General features: G+C 38.6%; 1 protein-coding gene across 12 annotated transcripts in view; it reads left to right on the forward strand.

Moving 5' to 3' along the window:
* The window catches only part of PDE4D (phosphodiesterase 4D), a 636,407-nt gene that overhangs the window by 602,579 nt on the left and 7,726 nt on the right, over positions 1-26,102 (forward strand). For 11 of the 12 annotated variants that reach the window (XM_083816167.1, XM_083816168.1, XM_083816163.1 and 8 more), the window contains 5 exons: positions 16,546-16,639; positions 20,196-20,368; positions 21,357-21,455; positions 21,545-21,709; positions 23,095-23,194. In XM_083816167.1, coding sequence (XP_083672293.1) covers positions 16,546-16,639; positions 20,196-20,368; positions 21,357-21,455; positions 21,545-21,709; positions 23,095-23,194 — 631 coding nt within the window. Of the gene's footprint in view, positions 1-8,850; positions 9,051-16,545; positions 16,640-20,195; positions 20,369-21,356; positions 21,456-21,544; positions 21,710-23,094; positions 23,195-26,102 lie in introns of those variants that run through there. The other variant, XM_083816165.1, reaches the window with a different exon arrangement.

Below are 26,102 nucleotides of genomic sequence, written 5' to 3' on the forward strand. Positions count from 1 at the left end.
ATTTTGTACTCAAGGACAAAATGTTCCTTGTTGCCTTGGGTATATTTGCAGTTAAATTCTGTGAATTCTAGTTTACATGAATGGTCAATATATTGAACAAGTAATAGTTCTTTCTGTGACCTCCATATCCTCATAATTTATTAGTATTATTTTTTCCAATTTTTGTTATCTGTAAGTTTTCAAAGGGTGGAAGTTCTCATAGCAATGACTTAATTCTAGATCATGAATGAAAAATGGAGTACTGTAGCATAGTTACAAGACCAAGTAACATAGGTCTTGCAGAAACCTATTTAAAACTGCCCTATTACACGAGGACATCACATAATTACCATCAACATGTTGATGATTCTAAGAAATCCATCAATAGTAAGGTTCCTAAGCGATTTAATGTGTCCTTTCTTGACGTTAGAATTGCTATTGCAGAATGTTGTATGGTACTAAATCAAATGCCATACAACAATTCAAGAATATTACATATTCAAAGGCTTAAAATCATATTGACTGGCATTGTTTTCCTTTTATATAGTTCTTTATAAAGCAAATGCCTAAATGTGTGCATTTCAGCTTTTCCTTTGTTTTACCCTGGACTTACATTTCATGAACTGGCCTGAAGTTACCCAGCCATCCTGCTTACAAGTTTTAATTGGCACAAAATTAACATTTCTGCAGTCTTTCAAAATTTCCTAAAGCTGAACATCCCAGCTCCTGGGATCTCTGCCACCTCTTTTATGATTTTTGTAGAGAAAGTCATCCAGGCTTGTTGATTAAATAATAGCTAACATTTCCTGTGGGCATTAAAGGTCTTGATCATCTTTCTGCCTATCAAGGTCATTGTCCCGATTCTTTCTAAATATACAACAGTACTCATTAAAAAACTTCCTTGTTTTCTGAATAATTACTCAGTTACTTTCTTTTCAAGTTACACTTTTCTCATTTCCATATTCTTTGCTTGATTAGACCCACTGTAGAAAAATGTTATTATTCCCTCCTTTCCCCGTGTTTTGTCTTCATGGATGTATGTGTTTATGAAAACAAGAATATCCCATTCATGTTGCTGGATTTCCACTTATTTCTCATTTCTTTTTATTTGTGCTGAATTTCACTCATTATTTAGTTGTGTGTGGAAGCTATTTACTGTACACTCATCTGTCCACCATAACTTCCTTTAAAATTCATTATTCAATCATTCCAACATGGGAATTGAGGGTGAAAATCAATCAAAACAATTACTACAAATCAGCACAGGTGTGAATTTCCCAACTGTAAATTTCTAAGGTAGTCAATCATACTCTACATGTAGCTAAAATCAGAGGGTGGACTTGCTGAGTCAGTAAAGTCATACCAGTAAGTTATATTGTAGCTACTGGTACTTGGAGATGATTGAGGCTGTGGGTCTCAGAAAAATCATACAAATGTGTAACAAACTGTTAATACCAGTCATCATTTCCTACTAAAAGTGTAGTTGTCAAGCAGCTAAAATGAATAGCTATAGCATACATTGTAAAAATCATGAAAAATTGTTTTTCTCCATGCCAAGAATTTTGCAGATTCAATGGAGTACATAAGCAGTTTTTCTACAGACTTGTAAACATCTTCAGAAAAGATAGAAATAACAGAGGAGTCTCACAAACTACCTAATGTTAGTAAAAGACATCAAAATTATCTAGGTAATAGCTCTATAACACCTTTCATTAGTAAATTTAATAACCTATAATTCACTCTGGATGCATCTTTGTCTAGTATCTTGGTGGGAAGTAAAATAATCAAGGAAGATTTTTTTTTACATACTAAACAAGTAGTGCTATTTACACACCAGATGTTTTAAATAGTTCTGTGCTTTTGAGGACAGTAGTTAATAAAATTTAAATAGGAACCAGCCTTTAATGTGACAAAATAAGAGAAATTACTTTAAACCTTGTTTTTCCAATGTCTATTTTTACTACCGATTGCAACCAAACTTTCACACCTACACACTTCACTTCTTTAGTAGCCAGAAGTACAACAACTGTTATTTTACCTCCTTCTAAGTCTTCTAATTTAAATTGCCTTTTGAAGGGAGGCAGCATGGTGTGAGGATCAGGGATTGTCCCAGGAGTGGCCTGGCAGAGTTGTCACATCCTTATCTCCCTCTCACTCCATTTACCTTCTTGTACAGGTTCATGTCAGCACTGGGCATCCTCTTGCAGGTTTTCCTCAAAGATATAAATAAAATGTGATGCCCATCTATAAGAAGGGTCGTAAGGAGGACCTGGGGAATTACAGACCTGTCAGCCTGACCTTGGTGCCAGGAAAGGTGCTGGAACAGGTCATCTTGAATGCTATCACACAGAATGTATGGGACAACTGGGGGATCAGGCCCAGTCAGCATGGATTCATGAAAGGCAAGTCCTGCCTGACCAACCTCATCTCCTTCTATGACCAGGTGACCCACTTGGTAGATTAAGGAAAGGCTGTTGACATAGTCTACCTAGACTTCAGCAAGGCCTTTGACATGGTCTCCCACAGTATTCTCCTGGAGAAGCTGGCAGCCCATGACTTGGACAGGTACACTCTTTGTTGCATTAAAAACTGGCTGGATGGCCAGGCCCAGAGGGTGGTGGTGAATGGAGTGAAATCCAGCTGGCGACTGGTCACGAGTAGTGTTCCCCAGGGATTGGTGTTGGGGCCCATCCTCTTTAATATCTTTATTGATGATTTGGATGAGGGAATTGAGTGCACCCTCAATACATTTGCAGATGACACCAAGTTGGGGGGAAGTGTCCACCTGCCGGAGGGTAGGAAGGCCCTGCAGAGGGACCAGGACAGGATGGGTTGATGGGCAGAGGCCAATGGGATGAGGTTCAACACGGCTAAGTGCCAGGTCCTGCACATTGGCCACAACAACCCCATGCAACACTACAGGCTTGGGCCAGAGTGGCTCGAAAGCTGTGCACAGGAAAAGGATCTGGGGGGTGCTGATTGATGCTCGCCTGAACATGAGCTGGCAGTGTGCCCAAGTGGCCAAGAAGGCCAACGGCATCCTGGCTTGTATCAGGAATAGTGTAGCCAGCAGGACCAGGGAGGTGATCGTCCCCCTGTACTCACCTCTGGTGAGGCCGCAACTTGAGTGCTGCGTTCAGTTTTGGGCCCCTCACTTCAGTAAAGGCCCCTCACTTCAAAAAAGACCCTTGAAAGATCAAGGCCTTGAAGCATGTCCAGAGAAGGGCTACGAAGCTGGTAAGGGCCTGGAACACAAGTCCTATGGGGAGTGGCTGAGGGAACTGGGGTTGTTTAGTCTGGAGAAGAGGAGGCTCAGGGGAGACCTTATTGCTCTCTACAACTACCTGAAAGGAAAGTGTGGGGAGCTGGGTATTGGCCTCTTCTCGCAGATAACTAGTGACAGAACTAGAGGACTAGAGAATGGCCTCAAGTTGTGTCAGGGAGGTTTAGGTTGGAAATGAGGAGACATTTCTTTTCAGAAAGAGTAGTCAGGCATTGGAACGGGTTGCCCAGGGAGGTGGTGGAGTTACTGTCCCTAGGTGTGTTTAAGGAAAGGTTGGACATGATGGTTAGGGACGTGGTTTAGTGGGTCGTACTGGTGTTAGGGGGATGCTGGACCAGATGATCATGGAGGTCTTTTCCAACGTTGCTGATTCTATGATTCTATGAAAAGGAGTCAGAAAAAGAGAGTAGCTAATGGAGCCTCTAAATCTTTGCATTTTAGGAGGTAAAACTTAATTCCCTTTGTGCGATCTCCGTGCTTGCCTGGTCCAAGCTCTTCCAACTCCACAGCTTACAAGGGATCCTCCTCAAAGGCTGGGAGAAGAAGGAAGATGAGGAGGAGGAGGAAGAGGGGGAAGGGTAAGGGAGCTTGGCAGGGACCCTGCTGTGCCCATGAGGATGACAGCCTTCCTACCATAGTCTCTGCTTACTTACAAATTTTGGAAAATCTCTCTGGGCCTTTTTAGCTGGTTGTGCAGAGGAGTCTTTTGCAGTCCTCAAGTGTTGAGAATTTTGAGACGAGGTGGAAGGTAATGTTGCAATTTATTCAGCTAGAGAAATCAACAAAATTGTTTCTAATCCCCAGTGTTAATATTGGGTAGGTGGCAGCAGTGTTCTCTCATGGGTGATCAGAAAACAATGCAAAGCAGATGTTTTTTATTTTAATAAATTTTATTTTAAATGATTAAATTTAATAAATTTTAAATTTTGTCTACTTTAATGTCTTGCCAAGTCTCTAATAATCCAGGTCTGTTTTCAAAACTTACTTTGTATTCATCTTCCTGTAAAGACCTCGGACAGGTATAACTTCTTTTTACTGAAAATGTATCAGTAATGTGTTCATTCACATATATATATATTTTATATTACCTATTTTAATGAAAACAGTGTGGATTCCATAGGAAAACATGTAAGTGCTGGATGGTCTATTGACTGTAGCCAGTTGTCACATTGAGATATAGAATCACAGAATCGTCTAGGTTGGAAGAGACCTCCAAGATCACCCAGTCCAACCTCTGACCTAACACTAACAAGTCCTCCACTAAACCATATCACTAAGCTCAACATCTAAATGCCTCTTAAAGACCTCCAGGGATGGTGACTCAACCACTTCCCTGGGCAGCCTATTCCAATGCCTAACAACCCTTTCAGTAAGGAAGTTCTTCCTAATATCCAACCTAAACCTCCCCTGGCGCAACTTTAGGCCGTTCCCCCTCGTCCTGTCACCAGGCACGTGGGAGAATAGACCAACTCCCACCTCGCTACAGCCTCCTTTAAGGTACCTGTAGAGCGTGTTAAGGTTGCCCCTGAGCCTCCTCTTCTCTAGGCTGAACAATCCCAGCTCCCTCAGCCACTCCTCGTAAGAGTTGTTCTCCAGACCCCTCACCAGCCTCATCGCCCTTCTCTGGACTCTCTCAAGCACCTCGACGTCCTTCCTGTAGCAAGGGGCCCAAAGCTGAACACAGTACTCAAGGTGCGGCCTCACCAGAGCCGAGTACAGGGGCACAATCACTTCCCTAGCCCTGCTGGCCACGCTGCTTCTTATACAAGCCAGGATGCTCTTGGTCTTCTTGGCCACCTGAGCACACTGCTGGCTCATATTCAGCCGACTATCAACCAGAACTCCCAGGTCCTTCTTGGCCAGGCAGCTTTCCAACCACTCATCTCCCAGCCTGTAGCGCTGCTTGGGGTTGTTGTGCCCCAGATGCAGGACCCGGCACTTGGCCTTGTTGAACTTCATACAGCTGGCCCCAGCCCATCGGTCCAGCCTATCCAGATCGTCCTGCAGAGCCTTCCTTCCCTCGAGCAGATCGACACACGCACCTAACTTGGTGTCGTCTGCAAACATACTGAGGGTGCACTCAATCCTCTCATCCAGATCATCGATAAAGATATTGAAGAGGACTGGCCCCAGTACTGAGCCCTGGTGGACTCCACTAGTGACCGGCCTCCAACTGGATTTGACTCCATTCACCACAACTCTTTGGGCCCGGCCATCCATCCAGTTTTTAACCCAACGAAGCGTACACCAGTCCAAGCCACGAGCAGCCAGTTTTTTGAGGAGAATGCTGTGGGAAACAGTGTCAAAAGCCTTACCGAGGTCAAGGTAGACCACATCCACAGCCTTTGCCTCATCCACTAAGCATGTCACTTTGTCATAGAAGGAGATCAGGTTCGTCAAGCAGGACCTGCCCTTCATAAACCCATGCTGACTGGGCCTGATCACCTGATTGCCCTGTAAGTGCCGTGTGATGACACTCAAGATAATCTGCTCCATGAGCTTCCCTGGCACTGATGTCAAACTAACATGCCTATAGTTCCCCGGGTCTACCCTCTGACCCTTCTTGTAGATGGGCATCACATTTGCTAGCCGGCAGTCAACTGGTACCTCCCCTGATAGCCAGGACTGCCGATAAATGATGGAAAGCGGCTTGGCCAGCTCCTCCGCCAGTTCTCTCAGTCCCCTTGGGTGGATCCCATCCGGCCCCATCGACTTGCATACATCCAAATGCTGTAACAGGTCGCCAGCCATTTCCTCGTGGATTGTGAGGGCCACATCCTGCTCCCCATCCCCTTCCACCAGCTCAGGGTACTGGGTATCCAGAGAACAACTGGTTTTGCTGCTAAAGCCTGAGGAAAAGAAGGCATTAAGCACCTCAGCTTTTTCCTCATCCCTTGTAACTAAGTTTTCCCCCGCATCCTGTAAAGGATGGAGATTCTCCTTAGTCCTCCTTTTTGTGTTGATGTATTTGTAAAAATATTTTTTTTATCTTTAACAGTAGTAGCCAGATTTAGCTCCAGATGAGCTTTGGCCCTTCTAATTTTGTCCCTGCACAGCCTCGCAACAGCCTCATAGTCCTCGTGAGTGGTCCGCCCTCTTTTCCAAAGATTATAAACCCTCTTCTTTCTCCTAAGCTCGAACCATAACTCTCTATTCAGCCAGGCTGGTCTTCTTCCACGCCGGTTCATCTTTGGGCATGTGGGAACAGACCGTTCCTGAGCCATTAAGATTTCCTTCTTGAAGAGTGCCCAGTCTTCCTGGACTCCTCTGCCCTTCAGAACCACCTCTCAAGGGACTCTGCCAACCAGTGTCCTGAACAGCTCAAAGTCAGCCCTCCGGAAGTCCAAGGCAGCGGTTTTACTGGTCCCCTTCATGGCTTTGCCAAGAATAGAGAATTCTACCATTTCGTGGTCACTCTGCCCAAGACAGTTCCTGACCACCACATCTCCCACCAGTCCATCACTGTTTGTGAACAGAAGGTCTAGCGGGGCACCTCCCCTAGTAGGCTTACTGACCAGCTGCGTCAGGAAGCTATCTTCTACGCTCTCCAGAAACCTCCTAGACTGCTTCCTCTGGGCTGTGTTGTGCTTCCAGGATATGTCTGGGAAGTTGAAGTCCCCCATGAGGACAAGACCTGATGATTTTGCAACTTCTGCCAGCTGCCTGTAGAACTCCTCATCCGTCTCCTCATCCTGGTTCGGTGGTCTGTAACAGACCCTCACCAGGATGCTTGCCTTGTTGGCCTTCCTGCTGATCCTAACCCACAGAGACTCAACCTTATCAGTCCCAGCCTCAAGTTCCACAACATCAAAACACTCTCTAATATAGAGAGCCACACCACTACCCCTTCTGTGCTGCCTGTCCCTTCTGAAGAGCCTATAGCCAGACATTGCAGCACTCCAGTCATGAGAGTGATCCCACCACGTTTCCATGATGACAACCAAGTCATAGCCTGCCTGCTGCACGATGGCTTCCAGTTCCTCTTGTTTGTTACCCATGCTGCGTGCATTAGTGTAGATGCACTTCAGTCGGGCCATTGCCTTCTCCTCTGGCCTTGCCATTGTTCCCCCTGGCACAGCTCCAACAAGCCTTATTTCAGCCCCGTCCCTCTTCTTACCTAGTTTAAAGCCCTTCTTATACTTCTCTGCTGTTAGGAAGAAATCTCTTAATCTCATATTTTGCCCTATTGATTTTTGCAGGCTCAATTCTTTCTCAAGCACTTAGTGTTTTTGACATTGCTATACAGCGTCACCCAGAGAGCTAGAAACCACTTCAGTCAGAAGGTTTCTTATGACTGTTGGTCAGCAGCCCCCAGTGAATCAGCAATATGGGCTTAGGCTGGATGCTATACCAACTTGTCCTTAGACGTTTCCTCATTGTCATGTTGGGAAACTGCCTTCTTTTGATACAGCAAAGACTCAGAAATTTGCTGCAGTAATGCATATGTCTTGCACAAAGGGATGTAAGATAACGCATTCCTCCATTTAAATTTTGGTTTCTGAATGGCAGATGGTAGAATATTTTTTTTAATGCTCTGAGTCAGCTCATTGACATGCTCCACTTTCAATTAATCCCCGCCCCCCCCCCTTTTTTTGTGATGTATAGTTGTAATTGATTATATTAACCTGCCAAGGCAGAAAGAGTAAAATTTAAATAAACACAGTGAGAATTTGGTTTGAGGACTCTAATATCTTTATTCTAACTTCTGCGTGGAAACTTCATATTTTTGGGGTATTGTAAGACACGTGACCTGCTTCATCTTAATAACTGCTTTTTTCCTATTAAAATTAGAAAAAAAAAAGTAGAAAAAAAAACAGTAGAAAATGGCAGCTCATTGGCAAGCAGATCATTTTTTAATCTAGATTGCATAAAAGCCCAAACCATTCTCAGTATTACAGTATACCAAAGATTGCTCAAGAGTACTGGTAGCTTTATTTGTTGCTTTTAATTCATTCTAAAAACTCATATATTTCCCTTCCATATGAAAAATTAAAAAGAGTAGGAAAGCCAAATGAGCATACAAAATACTAATTTTAACCGCTTGGATGGCATGTCCATTGAAGAGAGCTGGCAAGTGCTGCTGAAACTACAAGAACTCAGACTAATTATTTTTGAATGGAGTGTGAATGCTGCAGGCGGGGATGCCATTATTAAATGACATTTGTTGTTAAAGAAAAAAAAAGAGAAAAAAAAAGATATACCCCATGCCCAGGAGAGTCCCCAGTGACGCCCAATCAGAAATTATCCTATCTCATGTCACCAGCCCCCTGCATTTATATCTTTTAGGGTGACATACTATTGGCTGCTAGTTAGGCTCTATGGGAGGGATTAGTGGCACTCTTTGTGGCTTCCCCTTCAGATCCTTATTTGGTAGCTGTTGATAGAACAAGTCTTTACAGCAGCTGAGCATCTTGACATACATTATTCATTAAGTCCTGGTGTTCGGGAAATATGCATATCCCTAGCTCTTTAGATATTTCTTCAACTCATACAATATGTCTCTTCAATACTGCCTCTGAGTGCTTGGAGTTTTATAAATGGCATTTATACAATCAGAAGACCACACGGTTGGATTTCATTTCAGAGTGCCTCCTGTGCACACAGTTGCTGAGAACCTGAAGATCAGCGAAAAGAATTAAGAGAGAAGAGAAGGCTTCTTTCTTGTTGAAAGTCTTTTGCTGTATCAGATAGCAAAGAACTGAATAGCTTAGATTTGGTAGTATAGAAAAAAAAATCAAAAATGCCTGAGGCAAACTATTTACTCTCAGTTTCTTGGGGCTACATAAAGGTAGGATTTTGTTTTACCTTTTGAGAACCTTGATTTGCGGTGCATGATTGCATGATTACTGGATAGCACGAGTATTTGCGGGTAAAAGGACTATGAGTAATATGCATATAAAGTCAAAATCAGAAAAGCAAGGCTTTGTTCAGCAGGGAGAATGTACTGCACAGTATATAGTCTTTCTTATAAATTGTGCTGGGACTTTTAAAATAATTGCTATAATGGATAATTATACCAAGTGTAGAGCCATATAAATTCAGAAGAGTTTTGTGTTCCTTTATGAAAGATTGCTACAGAACTGTATTTCTAGATGTTAAAACATTTCACAAAAAAAAAAAAACCTCAAAACTGAGATAGCATACAATGGAAGACAGCATGATTAAAGAGGCTGAGGATAATGGATGAATGCATGACTCATACTGGCTTTAACAGCTGAAGAAATGTGAAATTATCAACAGTATGTTCCAGCAGCATTTTCTGGTAGCCTGTGTGTATGTGACAGCTTATTGATTAAAACACTGGGACACTGAAAATTATGTTCTTCTAAGATTGATCTATATTATTATGTAGAGAAGCTTTGAACTAGCTTGAAACTGCAGTAATGCTAGAAAATAGAATTAAATAAGCTTTATCTCTTTTATGGGAAAGTTTCTCACCAATTAATTAAATCAATATGCCATTCAACAAAATTCACTTAATACAGAACCATATGTGAGCTTTGTTTTACCCCTACTTTTGTGTTTGTGCTTAAATATAATGTTTTCTTATGATTTTATTTATGAAGTATGTAAAAAGGAAAAAAAAGAAACAATCTTATTCTTGACAAGCAGTAACTGTTCCACATCATAGTATTAAAAAATAAATAAATCTCATTTCTACTGAACTAAGTAATGCAAGTATTTAATTAAATCACTAAATATAAGCATTATATTCACACATGACTGAATCTGTTATGCTCACTTGTATTTATATCCACTTTTATCACAGATTTGTTTTAAAAGTAGAAATATAAAATCCTCATTAGGTCATTGTGTCCGATCAGGTCATTGTGACCATTTTCTGCTATTGGAGAATTATTACAATATATTCTCAGGGATTTTGTTCAGTCATCTGTGAAGAGACTGAAGTCCATTATGCTATCTAGGTGGATTCTTTTCTCATTTACCAAAAATATAAGATGGAATTATTTTCCGTGTAGCTGAGAGGTATTTATTGTACATTGCTTGGAAGTATATTCTGGATTTCCAGGCAGCTGCTGTAATTTTTTTACTTGGTCAATCACAAAAATTCAATCATTGATCTTCAAAAAAAATTTCACTGTTGCTACATAGCCTTTAAAATGGATATAAATTTTTAATATTTAAAGTTCAGCAAAGAGCGTGATAGCTGTAGTTGATTACACATGGTAAAATATGTCCTGTATAGACAGTGTCCTGTACTGTGTATAGGCAATGATTTTAGTTAAAAAGCTAAATAGTACTTAAATGTAATTTTAGCATAGTGCTTTCTAAGTTCACAGAATACATGTTTTAGGAAAAATATGAAGATCTATCTGCTCTTTCTGACAGTCAAAATTGAATAATTTAGGATATTTTTGAAATATTAAGGAAAATTGAAATGTCTTAGTCTCAGAGATCTTGACATGTATTTACATTTCTCACTACACATATATTCGTAATTTCTGTATGCTTCAGGCTGTGCTATATTGTCTTCTGTTAAATTATATTGGAGAGAATGGTGGTCAGATGGATGCCAGAGATTGTCTCTGGCTATCTTTGAGAATGTTTCCTTGAAATAGTGAATACTACTGTCGCAATGCCAGGCTTGGAGACAGGAGCCTGACTATAGGTTATGAATTAAAAACCTGTTTGTGATCTTAATGTAAATTAAATACATGGGCTTCCAACCAGCATTCTTATTTTTTGAGAATGCTTTTTACTTATTAAGAGTCTTGTTAAAGAGAGTTTTGCACTGATAAACATTAAAAACAGAAGCCTTATATTAACCTCTAAGACTGGCCTGTTTTCAGTTCCTTTTCTTTTTTTTTTTTTTGTAGAATACACCCCTTTCCAAACCCCATAAAATAATATAGTTTATTATATTTTAAGTTATGAAAGTATTTTTAAAATAGCAATTATACATACTTCAGAAACAAAACACACTGCAATGTGTGATATTCCAAATATTGAATGCATGTTTCCTGTATGTATTGTATCCGTGTAAGCATTTAGAAGTGTTATCTAGAAAAGAAGCAGCCAAAAAAATTGAATCTGAGATCTGTTGCCATGTTGATTTGGGAACCCGTGCAAAGAAAGACTCCAGTGCTTTCAAGCATTCTAGTTCCAGCCTCTGCAGGGTTTGGAGCTCAATTAACACTCAGATTGAAGGACTGCCAGGTAGGGGCCTTTTGGTCCATGGACCGCCTTCATGCCTTAGCTTTACCTTCTTTGCTGTTGCCAAAGGTAGTGGATACCTCTTTACAGTCCTTGGGATGCAGCAGATTGCCTATTCATGAAAAGAAAGCCCGAGTGGAAGAAGCCCTCCTGGGGCATCTATGTCAAGCGTGGTTCCGCATCCTTCCACAGACTGCACATTTACTTCAGCTTTGAGTTACTGATCCACGGACTTTAAGCAAAAATGGAATCAGTAGACCCAATATATATTGAGTGCAGTCCAAACTTTTCATAGCCATGAACTGACTCTGTAGTTAGATTGTCTCCTTATCTTGGGAATTGAACATGAATCTTCTTCTTGCTATAGACACCAAGTCTCCCCAGAATTACACTAGTGCTTTGGTCACAATTTGGGAATATATTTACTGCAAAAGGCTGTCCAAATTTTTTTTATATACCTTTGTTGACATCTGAAAAAAATATTATTTTTTTTTCTTCCACTAAAAAAACATTTAAATTTACCCTAGGTTGATAGCAGCGTTCTACAGAGACACGGACACACTGCTATGAGCCCAGAAGGACCTAAACTACCTAGTTCAGTCCCCACTGTGTAATCTGTTCTTTGGAGATGACCACTATTTAGGAAACTGTTCTTGTCTCAGCACTTTTATTCTCACTCTATGAGACTTTTCATATTTTTTTGTTGAACTCTGCTGCTGTGACATCAGTATTCAGTAGTGAAGAACTGTATAATTGACTTAATGGATGTTTTATAGCCTGTCCATTTCCACAGGGAATTTCCTAGAATATAGCTGAGGGCAGTGATAGTCCAAAGGGTAGTTGTGTCATTTTTTCAGTCTAACAGTGCCTGGCCTGTAAAGTGAGAAAACCCTTACGAAGAATACAATGTATGCATAGCTCATCCAAAAACCTCTGATTGCTACCTGTGCAAAGCTGACAATATTATAATTAAAGTGTATGTAACAACATATTCGATCCATTGTGATTGATTTTCTTCAACTACAAAACTATGTGACATTCAGATTTTTAAGATTCCTACTCAAAATAATATCTTTAACATTTACTATTTCAAGGATTTTTCATGTTTTGACTTGTTTTGAATAAAGAGCTAAACATTATTTCCAAGATGAGAAATGAAGAGAGAATATGAGCAGTCTAGCCAAGTTTCAGGCACTTAAAAGAGATGTTTTCTGGTTGTTACAGAAACTTCCCTGATTTGCAATAAGATCTTGTGGGAGCAACATGAAAGTTAGGCAGAATTTCATTCTCAAATAATAATGCAAGGATGCATAAATATGTGCAAAATGGTGCTCTATGAAACAGCAAGTTTTTGAGAAATTTGTAAATTCTGGAAAAAGTAGAGGCTTTGGGATTTTTTTTCCCTATATTTTAGGAGAAAAAAAAAAATTCTCCCAAAGGACAAGATATTAAACACCAAAAGATTAAGTAATATACAGATATACTGCAAAAGGACATAATCAAGAAAACTATTTCAACATCTTAATTGCTGTTCAATTAATGCTCTTTTGTTTTTCTCATGCTGCATTGTTGTTCTTCATCAGAAACAGCTGTCTGCGTATGGTCTCCAACTTCATATGTTCCAGTGTGGATGACGGTCATAAGGCTTTGTCATGTATAATTAGGAAATCAAAGCCATTTTCTAAACTCCACAGTCCAGATGTTCTCAGAATAGATGTCAATTAAAGCTGTGTTGGTGTTGCGTCAGCAACATGTGAAAGAACGTGAGGAAATCACATTTCTACATTCCTTTAAAGCCCAAAGGCTTCTCTCATTGAATTCACTGTTAGCAGGAGGGCTTTCAAAAGCGTGGGGACTTGTTTTACTGTATGCTCATATTCAGCAGCAATGTAGTCTTCACCAGGTTTTATGCTGATGGTCTAGCTTATGTGCTCTGTTGTCTTTCGGGGTGATGTGAGGTGGGCAAGACTTTGCATCAAACCACTCAGGAACATAAGATTGGAAGAGACTGCTGTGTCTCTTGTGGGCAGCCCATACAATTGTGGTCGGCCCATACAATAAAGATTTAGTTGGAAATTCTTAAAGAATGTCTACTCCATAAACTCCACAAGATGATTCCCAGTATACAGTAAAAAAAAAAAAAAAAAAAAAAAAAAAAAAGGTTAAAAGCCAAAATTGTATTCAGTGCAGGAAAACAAAAGCAGAGATTGAGATCAGCAAGGTGTACTGAACTTCTGTGTTTATATGATATTATTTCTGTGCAACACAGAAATGGACTAAATTCTAAGCCACAGGTGAGGGCAAAAAAGACATACAGTGATTATTTCTCTGACCAGGTTGTAAATTGTCCTCCTCGCTGCTGGTCATTATTAAGTGAGCTTAACACTGAGTGTGCAAACAGGACACCAGTCAATCACTTGAGAAAATGTAATGCCTTTAGCAGCATCACCATGTGCATCACCATGTGCATCATCTGCATTCTTTAACTGGAACTAGCCCCCAGTGTTAGCAAGTAATGTATACCCTGTCTTTCTCCTTCTGTGCCCCCAGTTAAATTTATGGAGCAGAGGAAAAAAAAAAACCCTTCTTGTATCCTGCTGTATCAGGTAGTTGAGAAAAAAAAGCATAGTATAAACACTAAGTTGTTCTTTCAAACATGGGAAATTTTTAAGTAGATGGAGAGCTCCTGAGCCATAGTTACTGTGGCTGGATGGTCTTTTTTTGAAGTGTGGCAAGTGATCCAATTGTGTTGCTCTGCAGCTGCTAAAACAGCATGGCAACGTTGGGCATTAGCTAGGATGGCTTATCAGGAAGCAGGCAGACAGATGAGGACTATTGAGGGGGATCCAGGGGCATTAGCTGTATTAAACCGAGAAAGAAAGAATGTTGGAGTGGTAATGGATTTACTGATGACAGACCTGTAAGTTAATGCCATTTTGTCAAATTCTTGCATTTTTATTAAGATTCTTATGTATGATATTTAATTTAAAGCTTCAGTTTCTGGGTATAGTCTGGAGACAAATAATCTACAACTTTGTCAGTTTTTGCTTTAAATAATTCAATTTTTCACCTTGGGTGCAGAACAAAAGAACAACAACAAAAAACACACCTATGTAAGTGTGTCTTAAATGCATGTTAAAAGTTTCAAGGTCTTTTAAAAATACTTTCAGAATTTTTGGCCCAGTCATGTTATTTCTTGGCAGGCTTGACTCATTTTTTTAAAACATTTGTAACATTGGTGACGAACATCTGACTTCACTATGGAGACTAGCACTGGTCTCATGCAGAATATATAGCTGTGTAGTTCATAGCCTACGTAACCGTATTTGCGTTATGGTTCAGATTTTCAGAAATCTGTTGAGTACTTGCTAGCACACAGCTGTATCTGAGATCAAAGTTGTGCCTTTGGCTTGTGACAGAAGTATAATTTGTTGTAGGAGTCTTTGTAGAGGGAAATTCCTGGGCTGGTGGTATGTCAAGATGGCAGGAAAATGCGGTGGCTAATGGTTAGAATGTTATATTAAAGGTAATTTTTATATTGTGTGAGCAATACAGTAATTGGTGACTTCCAAAGACATTGAGAAGAAAATAACACCTTTCACTGTTCAAAACCTCTTTGAAGTAAGGGCTTTGATGATTCCACTGTGGTGGAAAGGAGATGGTCAATGTTTAGTCTACTGCTTTATCTAGTATATAGAAGAAGGATTTTGTAATTTTCAGCATAAAAGGAATGTTTACAGGGTTATATAATAAGGATAACTATTGCTTAATATAGTAAATGATCATGTCTAGCTGAAAAAGTAGAAAATGAATCGGAAAAGGGCTGAAAATTATTTGGCCTTGTTAATACAAAAGAAGACGGGAAACTAACAACAAAATGAAAAAATGGCACAATGGCAGACAATATTCAGTAGTGACAGCTATTAATTTGCACTGGAAGGAACTGGTTGAATTGATAATAAATATTCCTGAGTTGTATTTATTGGTAATATCAAGGCAGAGCTATATTACTATATGTGAAATGACATGTAATATAGAGCTGCGTTGCACAATTAACATATGGTACACAATGCTGCAGGTTCTCTCTGTGGAAGGAAGCACTTCTTCCCACACCTGTTTAGGTGGTGGAGCCCTGGAACAGGTTGCTCAGAGAGGTTGTTCAGTCTCCTCCTTGGAGACCTTCAAAAGACATTGTCCTGCGCATCCTGCTCTGGGTGTCCCTGCTTGAGCAGGGTTTGGGCCAGATGGACCCAGAGGTCCCTGCCGACCTCAGCCATTCCGGGATTCTTTGAAGGTATCCTGGGCTCTTGAAGGAGTAAAGAAAGACTCAATTATAATGATGCAATCAATTAACGCTTTGTGGAATGCTAATATGCACTCACATCAAATAGGCTGCCCGTGTGAATTAAGAGGAAAGGAAGAGGTTTTCAAGGATGGTTGTTTTCTACTCTGATGTTTCATACAAACACTGTCAATTTTCTGAGACATTTCTGACCAGAAGTGGCAAGTCATTGGTCTGGTCGATTAAAATATTTTTAAGTAAAAGATAAGCCTACATATTGGTGCGTAGAAAATCAGTAAGATATTTTAATATTTTTAAGGAGTGCCGTCAAATTCTTTAGATTAATGACAAGGGGAGAAACTTGAAAGGTTTTGAAAAGTATGTCAAATATATACAAATAGATTAATTTATAAATATGATAAGAAACTCCTAGTAGATAAGGGATCTTGTGTAAATATGTTTGCATTTTCTCTTCAAATTAAAAAAAAAAAAAAACATGACAAGAAAGGAACATTAATTATTTCTGAGTTTATGCTTATGCCTTACAGCTTTCAGTTACAAGTAGGACCCTGTGCCTCAGCAATCGAATCGTGATTCAGTGTTTTAGGTGGTTAAGAGTTATGTTTTTCAACAGATAAGGAAGTTAGTAGGGAAGAGCAATATTATACGTCATTTTTGCTTTCACTGGTATCTTAGTTTAGTGTATGTTCTTACTGTTGTGTCCTTCCCCCTGTTATAAATTGACTGCATCTGCATTTTCTCATCCTAACCAAAATATGTCTTGATCACTAACTTATGCTTTTTTGTTTTTGGTTTTCCTTTTCAGTTTAAAAGAATGCTCAACCGGGAGCTAACCCACCTTTCTGAAATGAGCAGATCAGGCAATCAGGTCTCTGAATATATATCAAACACATTCTTAGGTAAGACCATGATGAGAGCTAACTTTTTTGCCTTTGTTCTTTTTAGTCTCTTTCTGTGTTGTGATAGAGCTTAAAAGCAGGTAGCTTTCCATATAATTTTCTGTTTTCAGAAGCTGTACATTCAGTACAGAGGTTATGGTAAATCCATTCATTTACAGCTTGTTTAGTTTGTGTGTGTGGTTTCCCTGTGTACTTGCAGATAAATAGTCATCTACATATTTTCATTATTATATTGCTACCATATTAAGAAATGAATATATAATAGATTGAGTATTTCATATATTTAAAATAGTTCTTCCATTCTGTTTCCCTTATGGCCAGAAGGAAAGTTAGAACAAAGAGGTTTCAGTGTGCTGAAGGCACACAAACACATGTAACCTCATTAAATCTCACAGTACATGGTTCTGATGTTTTGGTATTCCCTGCCTGCACATGAGAAAGCTGATGAATTTTACTAAGTCAACATCTGAACAGACTGCTGCCAGAGAATTTGTGCAGCTAAAGAGCTTGCACTGTGGGATGTGAGCACTGAAAATCCTGACATGATATTATGAGGACTGTGTTTCTTTCTCTATAGCTTTGCAGAAGGCAATGTTCTGTTCTGTTTTGTTTTTCATATGTATATAAAACTGGTGAAAATGAATAAAACTTGGTTCCATGTGGTTGATTGTGAACAAGAAAATAAAGTTAATATATAAATTTTAAGGAAGTTTTGAGTGAAACACAACTGGTTTGTGACTGTGCACATAAGGGGAAGCACAGCTGGATATATCTAAATTAGGATAGCAAATACATTAAAAAGTGCCAAGGCTAAGATAAATTGTGTTTTATTTGTGTGAGATAGCTGGGGCTTTTTGTGCTTTTTGGAAAGAAGTGGGGTTTTTTAAAGTCCCATTTTATCCTGCTGGTCACCGTAACCTAAATGGATCTCTTCATGTGCCCATTCAGTTTATCCATGATTGCAGTAGCTGCCTGAGAAGTGCAGCACAGCAGGGTTTCATAAAAGAAGAAAGAGATATGCCTGTGTTGTGGAGAAGCGCTATTGCAGAGCTTCAGGAGCCACTTAGGCTAACTGAAAAGACTTAGATACCAGTCTCTGTATGGCTTTACTTGAAAACTTAAGGCTCATTTTGACAGGGTAAGGAAATGCATCTGTCTACCTTTCAGAGGAGACCTCGGTATGGAGCAGAAAGAGCACTGGAAACGCAATCACTTACAAATTGCTGAGCTATGGGTTTTCTTTAGTGGCTGCATATAAATGAAAACCTAGGCTGCTAAAAAAAATTGTGTACCAGAGGAATACAATGGGGAAAATACCTGAGATACAGAATTATTGCTTAAATCTAGTATTTCCAAAATATGCTGTCTCAACATATAGATTCTGAGATACAATGAAAAGAGGGAAAATATTCTCTCCACAGAAAATTCAAATGAATCTAGTAAATTGTTTTCTTAATACATAACTAATCTCCTGAACATCTACAGACTTTCACATTTGAGATCTAGGAAGATGTAATGAGAAAACAGTTTTTAATGTTTTTCTTCTTTAAAATAGATAGACTGTTTTCCTAGGTAGGACTGTATGAGATGTATGAAGTTATTCTTTCTGACAACTAATATATTTCTTGTGTAAGAATCAAGGTTCCTATCTTGAGTCTGATAATATGTAAGCTTTTTATTTTTCAGTGTAATTAATCTGTTTTCCTCTGAAGTGAAAGTGTAAGAGAACCTGTCAACGAGTATAACATAATCAGGGTCAAAATGGCAAGTTACCTTTTCTAGATGTTCAGATAGGCCTGGGATACTTTGCCTCATTATTGCAAAAGCATAGGCAATCCCGTGGAATTCCTTAGGAGATTTAAAGTCGTTCAGACAAGACCCTTCCTTTCACTTGAGTTGCTCTGACAAATCAGCGTATGAACCTCCCTTTGATGGGTCTAAACGTTGTGCATATGACCAAAACCATAACCATCAAAACATGAACACGGGTCCCTGCTCCTCATCTGTTGTCGGTTTGCACCAGTCAAAAGCTCTAGTACTTATCCTTCCCCTTTTTTCCTGATTGTCCGCAAGCAGAGAGCAAAGTAGGGGGGAGTGGAAGGGGGACTGGAGAACTTGGTGCTGCAGGCTAAAGCTTGGTGACATTTCTGCAGTCTCTTCTTCATTCTGATTTGTTTGGAATTTGAAGTGTCCAGTAAAGGCAGACTGCTAAAGGGTAATTAAAAAAGAAATGAAAAAAAAAAAAGAAAAAAGAAAAAAAAAAGAATAAAGTGAAGAAGCAAACACAATAACAATCTAGAAATTAGGAACGGACTCACTAACCTTGCCTGGTTTCAGTGTCTTTCTTGAATATGACCATTGCAGGAAGGATAAAGTAAACATCTATTTTTAGGAGTCCCAATTTTCTTTTTTGTTGTTGTTCTTTTTGTTTCTTTTAAGTTGTTTTTAAATCGTAGTTTTCACTCAGCTCCTGTGTTAGAAACATACGTCCTTGATATTCCTTGTTCTGCTGGAATATTTCTTAAGGACAAGAAAAGATGCAGGCACATCTTATCAGAGAAGAGATGAGTTGAAGGAAGTTATTAAAACACTACATTTAAAAAATAGCATGAATAAAATGAACAAAAACTAATGCAAATTCCTAGCAGTTTTTGGCAGGAAAATCCTCTGTTGCACCAATTTCAGTTTTCTCTGTGGACCACAGGTGTCTGCAGTGCTCCACACCCCCATACTGTTTCTGCAGTGATCAGACGACAATAGCCTAAATACACTTTATTATCCCTTTGATCTTTGCCTATAGTGGTAGTAAGATTTGCTGGCACAGACATTGAGGTATATGAAATAATGCCACTGATACTGCTGTGGTAGCAAAAGGCCACAAGACAGAACTCTTTTTTTTTTTTTTTTTTTTTTAGCAAAATAGTCTTTTTTTCAGTATTACTTACTCTGTTTGAGAGGTGCTATAAATTGTAACAGAAAAGAGCTGCATTTCAGATGTGAGCTGCCTCTACATGCAAAGCATTTGTTGATGAGGCATCACTGGCAAAAGCTTTTCTGAGCTGTACAGATAGCATAAACAGAGCCAGCCCCCTTTAAGGGGGTTTTGGAAAGGTTTACATGACATACTGTTTTATTTTTTTTAGTGTTTTTTTTTTTCCCCCAGAAAATAAAAAAATTCAAATTTTCTTGCCAAGTGAAAATACAGACTTCTGTTCACCTGTAATAACATTTATAAATGAAAGAGCTAACAATATCAGCAGGGCTACGGGTGCAGGGAAAGTGGAAATTAGACAGTCACAAGGCATATTTAAAGCCAGTTCAGAAATCTGTGAAATAGAGCGCTGCTTTAGTGAGGACCTGGTCTATGTTTGTCTCATTTCATATTTTAACTGCTGTTGATATGAAATATCTGTTGAAAATTCTCCAGCCACAAATATAAACAAATAAAAAAGTTTTGTTAAGCATTACAACATCCATAATATGAAACTCAGCAGTAAAGCAAGCAAAAATATTTGTAATTCATATCAAAAATATCTTTTTCTTCATTCTTTTGAAGACAAACAACATGAAGTTGAAATTCCTTCTCCAACGCAGAAAGAGAAAGAGAAAAAGAAGAGGCCAATGTCTCAGATCAGTGGAGTCAAAAAACTGATGCACAGCTCCAGCTTAACTAATTCCAGTATTCCCAGATTTGGAGTTAAAACAGACCAAGAAGATGTTCTTGCCAAGGTAGAGAATATTTAAATCCTTGAATTTAAACCGTTGAATTGAAATAGAGGTTGGTCAGGTGGAGTTACCAATATTATTCCATCTTTCACTTACAGCTGTTGATTGCAAGCTGTAGCAGTAAAGGCTGATCTCACTTAAAATAATGTAAATCCAGTGAAGTGGAAGAGTGAACTGAAATAAGAATCAGGCCGTAAGGGTTGATTTCTGCTTGAACAGGATTTCAACAGCAATGTTTCCTGTCAGTTGCATATATTAATAATAATAATGCTGCATATTCCTTAATAATACCTGAGGAAGGAAGAATAAACTTATATACTGTCAGAGGAATGAAAATCTACAGCAGACCCATGCTTTTCAAAATTGCACAACTGTATAGCATTAGAGCTATCCTTGCACATCCTGTCTTCAACTCCATTTTCCATGTACATATTTTGTTTTTAGGGACACTTATTGAGATTTTTGCACCAGCAACAATTTGGCAATAATCTAACACTGGTATAAAGTGATTATTCATTCAGTTTTAGATGTTTGTATTTGGAAATATGCCTATCAATATGTTCTCAGGAATCTCCCTATTTATTTCAACAGCCTGTTTTTGAGGATCAGGAAGACAGCAGCAGAACTGCAGTGTCTCTGCAGTTCACCTCCTCACTGAACTTTGCTCTTACTAGGCAGTGAGATAGAAAGGGTGTCAGCTCATTCAAGATAATGCTGCATCTCTTCCTCTGGAGCAATCCACTTAAAAGTGGCATTCTTTCCTCCCTAGTGAATTAAAATCAGGAGAGGTGGTAGATGCAAGTGCAAATATTACAAGATTAGTAGCAGCAGCTTTCCCCCTTTCAGAGTTTAGCATATAATTTTCACAGTGACTCTAGCAGGCATCAAGCTTTGCATTTTCATGAGTCTGCCATTTGTAGCTGTTTTAATCAAAAAATTCTGGAATCTGTGTGTTAGATTTCAGTGGTTCTGTTGCTTGATTCTGTCCTAGGAACTAGAAGATGTGAACAAATGGGGCCTTCAGGTTTTCCGAGTAGCAGAACTATCTGGAAACAGACCTTTGACAGTCATCATGCACACCATTTTTCAGGCAAGTAGGAGCAGCCATACTGCTTCATGCTTATCTCAGAGATTTTTCTGTGCTTTGTAATCTGAGTTGTTTCCCTTTTTCTTTTCTAGGAACGAGATTTGTTAAAAACATTTAAAATTCCAGTAGACACTTTAATAACTTACCTGATGACCCTAGAAGATCATTACCATGCAGATGTGGCATATCACAATAACATACATGCTGCAGATGTTGTTCAGTCAACGCATGTCCTGCTATCAACCCCAGCATTAGAGGTAAACTACACCGAGGTGGGAAAGAGGCAGGCATGAGAGAAAGGAACACACTAAGACTTTTCTCAACTAAATGATAAACATTTTAGTTTCTGCAATATTTCTCAAAAAAAAATCTTGATATTTCGTAAGTTCCTCTCTCTAAAGATACTTTGTGAGGATCCAGATTTATTTGTATGTAAATATTGTGCAGAAAATGTCATGTTTTTCTTCAAAGTCATGGTCTTATACTTGCAGATTTGTGCTGTCATAACCTTTTTTGTTGTAACGCAATTTGTAACTTGTTTCCATCATTTCGCTATTAACTGCATCCTGTTCCGTCATTACTTTCCATGTGGGACTCTCACTAACCACAGTGGAATTGCATAGGAAAGACAGTGATAAAACAGGATTCTCTCAATAAGGCCATTTGTTTATTTTTTTGTTGTTGTTTTCAAATTGTGCATATTTGTTCTGAACCTGAATGACAGTTGGCAAAGATCCACAAAGACTCTGGAATTCTCTTGGGAAAGATTTTCTATATCTCAAAGAGGGAGATCAGCTTATGCTCTTAAATCCCCACCATCTTCACCAAGCAGCTAAACTGAACATCAGGAGCATTTTTTGATTTTATTGTTTTTTTGTTTGTTTGTTTGTTTGATTGTATTTAAATCAACTGTTTTTGATGACCTTGCTCTCTGCAGTTTTAACCAGTAAAATGGCAGTATCTGCCCAATGCCATTGCTGATCTACGTACTTCTAAGCTGTTCTTGATCAGTTATGAAAGCCATTATGTAACTTGGGAACTTGTAACAACCGGGGATAGGACTCAGTGACACGCGAGGTCCCTTGCAGTCCTTGCTTCCTATCTTCCTAATATTCTCATACAAAGAAACATCAGTAAATGCTAAGTAAGATTCCTTGTAGTCTATCACCGTTTCCTTTAGTGTCATTGAGGAGATGTTCATTCTTCAAATGCAGGACTGTGTGTTTATTGTGTAACATAGACATGTCAGATGTAACATTAAAGAATCTGGCAGGAATTTTTAACTTGAATTTGTGCTATGGGTCAGAAATCTAAATCTGTAACTACTGGTTTAATAAAAGTTGATTTATTTATAGACTGAAGCTGCAAAACACTTCAGTTGTTACTGAATTTAGTGATGCTGTCAGTGTGAAGTAAGGATAGTTTTACTTTCATGGCCAAGCTTGAAATATTTATGGAATTCTACATAATGGATGATTTTACAAAAGGTTGTGTTAACCTATGTGTAAAATATCTTCTTAAGATTCCAGATGCATTTCAAATGTGTTTTTTTAATGTTCAGATCAAGATTAAAAGTAGTCCTTTTACTGAAACCATTTTTTCATTGATTAGTGATTGTCATTTCTGTTTCGTGGTTTTCTAGGCAGTGTTCACTGATTTGGAGATTCTTGCAGCAATTTTTGCCAGTGCAATACATGATGTAGATCATCCTGGGGTTTCAAACCAGTTTCTTATCAACACAAGTAAGTTTGATGTTCAGTGGTTTTCTCAAAAATTTGCTGCAAGATCTGCACATAGCACCTGAGAAATACAAAATCTGTTAACTGTTTGCTTTTATTTGTACCTTTTGGTAAATAGGTAGATGTTTGTATTTTCAACTGGATAATGTTTTGTATTACTTGTAACTTTAGAAATAATATACACAGTACTGGTTAGCAAGAATTAATAAGACATGAAAAATAAGACATGAACTATAATCCTGCCACTACTTCAATGTATTGGATGTGGTCTCTTTCCTGGAAATTGGTTGGTTTAAATTAAATATATAAATAAAGTTGTGGGAGATGAAGTAAGATTATATAAAATACCCCCCAAAAAGAAAGAAAAACAACCGTTAATGTGCTTATACTGCATATGGTATGACCAAGGATAGCAATACTTTTTTTAAGAAATTTAGAAAGCAAGTTTTCTGTTTAGAAATGGGACTGGTAGATGCATTTCTGTCTCTGCCTGGCTGCTGTACTTTTTTTCTGATTTCTGCATAGTCATGCCTCATGGACTGAATTTTCTCAGCCTGCCCCTGCAGACTGTGGCAAATGTCTTCTCTTTTTTTTTCTTTCTATGAGACTCAGTGATGCTTCATATATGGAGGGGCAAGCCCCAGTGAAAAGAGACCCTAACACCATCTCCAAATGTGAAACCCAGTGTACTTGTTCTGCATTCCTCAAGGCTGTTCTATGCAGCACTGCATGAACCACTTCCCTCTTCTGCTAGAAGAAAAGTACCGTTAGCCTCATTGAACCTAATCACAGCACATTTACCGAATGGCTTCTTGCCCCGGTGCAACTTGCTTTGATTATCTTACTCTCTTTTCCTACTATAAGTGGGTAGCACATTTTAGCAAATTCCATCATATGCTCTTATTTCTTTTGCCATCTGTTGTCTTCTCCTTTTACAATAACTGACCCAGAATTACAAAAGTTGAAATAATTCTAAGAATCCAAGCCTATAAGAAGAAAAAGCTACAGAAATGGAAGCATACCTAGAAGTTGTGTATTTGACCCATTGGGTTGCATGTTCATAGACACTGTCTGGGTAAATAGATTCACCAGGTGAATCTATTCCACTGGTGCTAAAATAGTATGACCCCATATCAGCAGTATAGTTTGAAGAAGGGAGATCCTGTTCTGACTCATTTCTGCTGTACATTCAGATAAGATCTCAAGTCTAGCCTGTATCTAATTTTATTTGCCTTAATGGCCTGAGGGCTACCCTGTAGTGAAATTTTATTTGGTGACTCATCTGCAAAGTGAAGGATTGGGACTGTCTCTAGATTTCTGGTACTGTGTTGGTAGTAAGTGCAGTTAGCAATGTAGTGTAGAAAGACAGTGAATCAAGCATTGTTCATGAAACTGTGTAAAGCCCAAACACGTAAGAGTAGGCACATATAAGTAAAGTTTTTGTTTATTTAATTAGAAATTGAACAGCAGGATATATTGGTGGCTCCGAGTTGCTATGGGGAAACCAGTGAGTTGGTTACATTTAATCAGCTTGACTTTCTAGATGAATGGGCCAGTAGTGCTACGTAAAGCTTTCAGTTTTAAGGCAGATGGTTGAAACTCAGCTGAGTTAAGAGTGATTCTGATGTAGCAGCTTAGAAGAAATGTCTTGTTATTCTAAGTTCCTTCCGATGGAGAAGACTTCCATGTAAATCAAGTAGTGCCACTAACTGGAACTGCTGTTAGTAAGCTCAAAAGAGACAAAGGGGTTTTATCCCTTTTGAGTTGTTATATGCTTGAGGAAGAAACCACAGGAATAGAGATAGACATAATGAGCATGTAATTCAGTTTTATTTAAGATTTTAACTCATTTTCCACGAGGACTTGAGAACCAATGCCCACATGACTTCTACAAAAGTTACAAAATCTCTCAAATCCCAGATTTTCCTAACCTGTAGAAGATCATTTTCTTAAACCTAATTTTATGTTTTCCAACGAACCTTTAAATGTATTAGCATTTCACTAAGAACTATAAGAATACATTTAAAAAATCATTATAGACTTATAGTATGTAACATGTGTACATATTTTCCATATTTCAGGTTATTCTTTATAATTATTTACACATTATATTTCAGAGTTTTATTATATTGTTTCAGGATTTAAAATCCATTTAGAAAGTTGTCCGAAAACTTGATCCCTCATAAACACTATTAAAGTATGAACAAATGTGGATTGTGCTAGCATCAGGGGAGGTGCATATTTGACGACTGTAAGTCTATCCTTCCAAATAGTCTTGAAGCCTATAGTGTGCTACAGATGTTACTAAGGGGGAACTTTCTTCCATTTCCACCTGCATTACAAAGTTGAGCATGTTTTAACTCTGTCTGTAGTTGCAGCCCTTCCAAAGCAGTTCAGCTATGTTGAGGGTTTTGCAATTGAAGCTCTTCAGAAAGCAGTTTGAAAGGAATATAAACTACTACCTGTCTTCTTTGTAAGAAAAATGACAAGTAGGCAAACTTTATAAATATTCTGTGGAAGACAAAAGAGATACCATTTGACAAACTTCCTTTTTCCTTTTGCTATTACAGTTTTGCTACCATTAGGATAAGGGAAGTTAGAGGAAGGGTTTCCAAATTCACAAGATCGATGCGTTCAGGACAAGAGAGGAAGACAGAGGGAGAAAGCATAATGAGACTATTGAAATATGAAGAGCAGAGCCTACAAAAGCACCCCATTGAACCAGAAAGATTTTAAAACAAAGCTTTTGTAGAGGAAGATAAAGAGGACAAGGAGTAGAATAAACTCATATGTGGTTAGATTTCAGATAGAACAACTGCAATAAACAGCAATTAATGTCAGCACAAATGTGATTGCATAAGAAGAATGCTTTTTGGATGATAGATTCATTTTCACCCTGTGTCTTAAAAAG

Source organism: Anser anser (assembly GCF_964211835.1).
Source record: "Anser anser genome assembly, chromosome: Z".
Lineage (NCBI taxonomy): Eukaryota > Metazoa > Chordata > Aves > Anseriformes > Anatidae > Anser > Anser anser.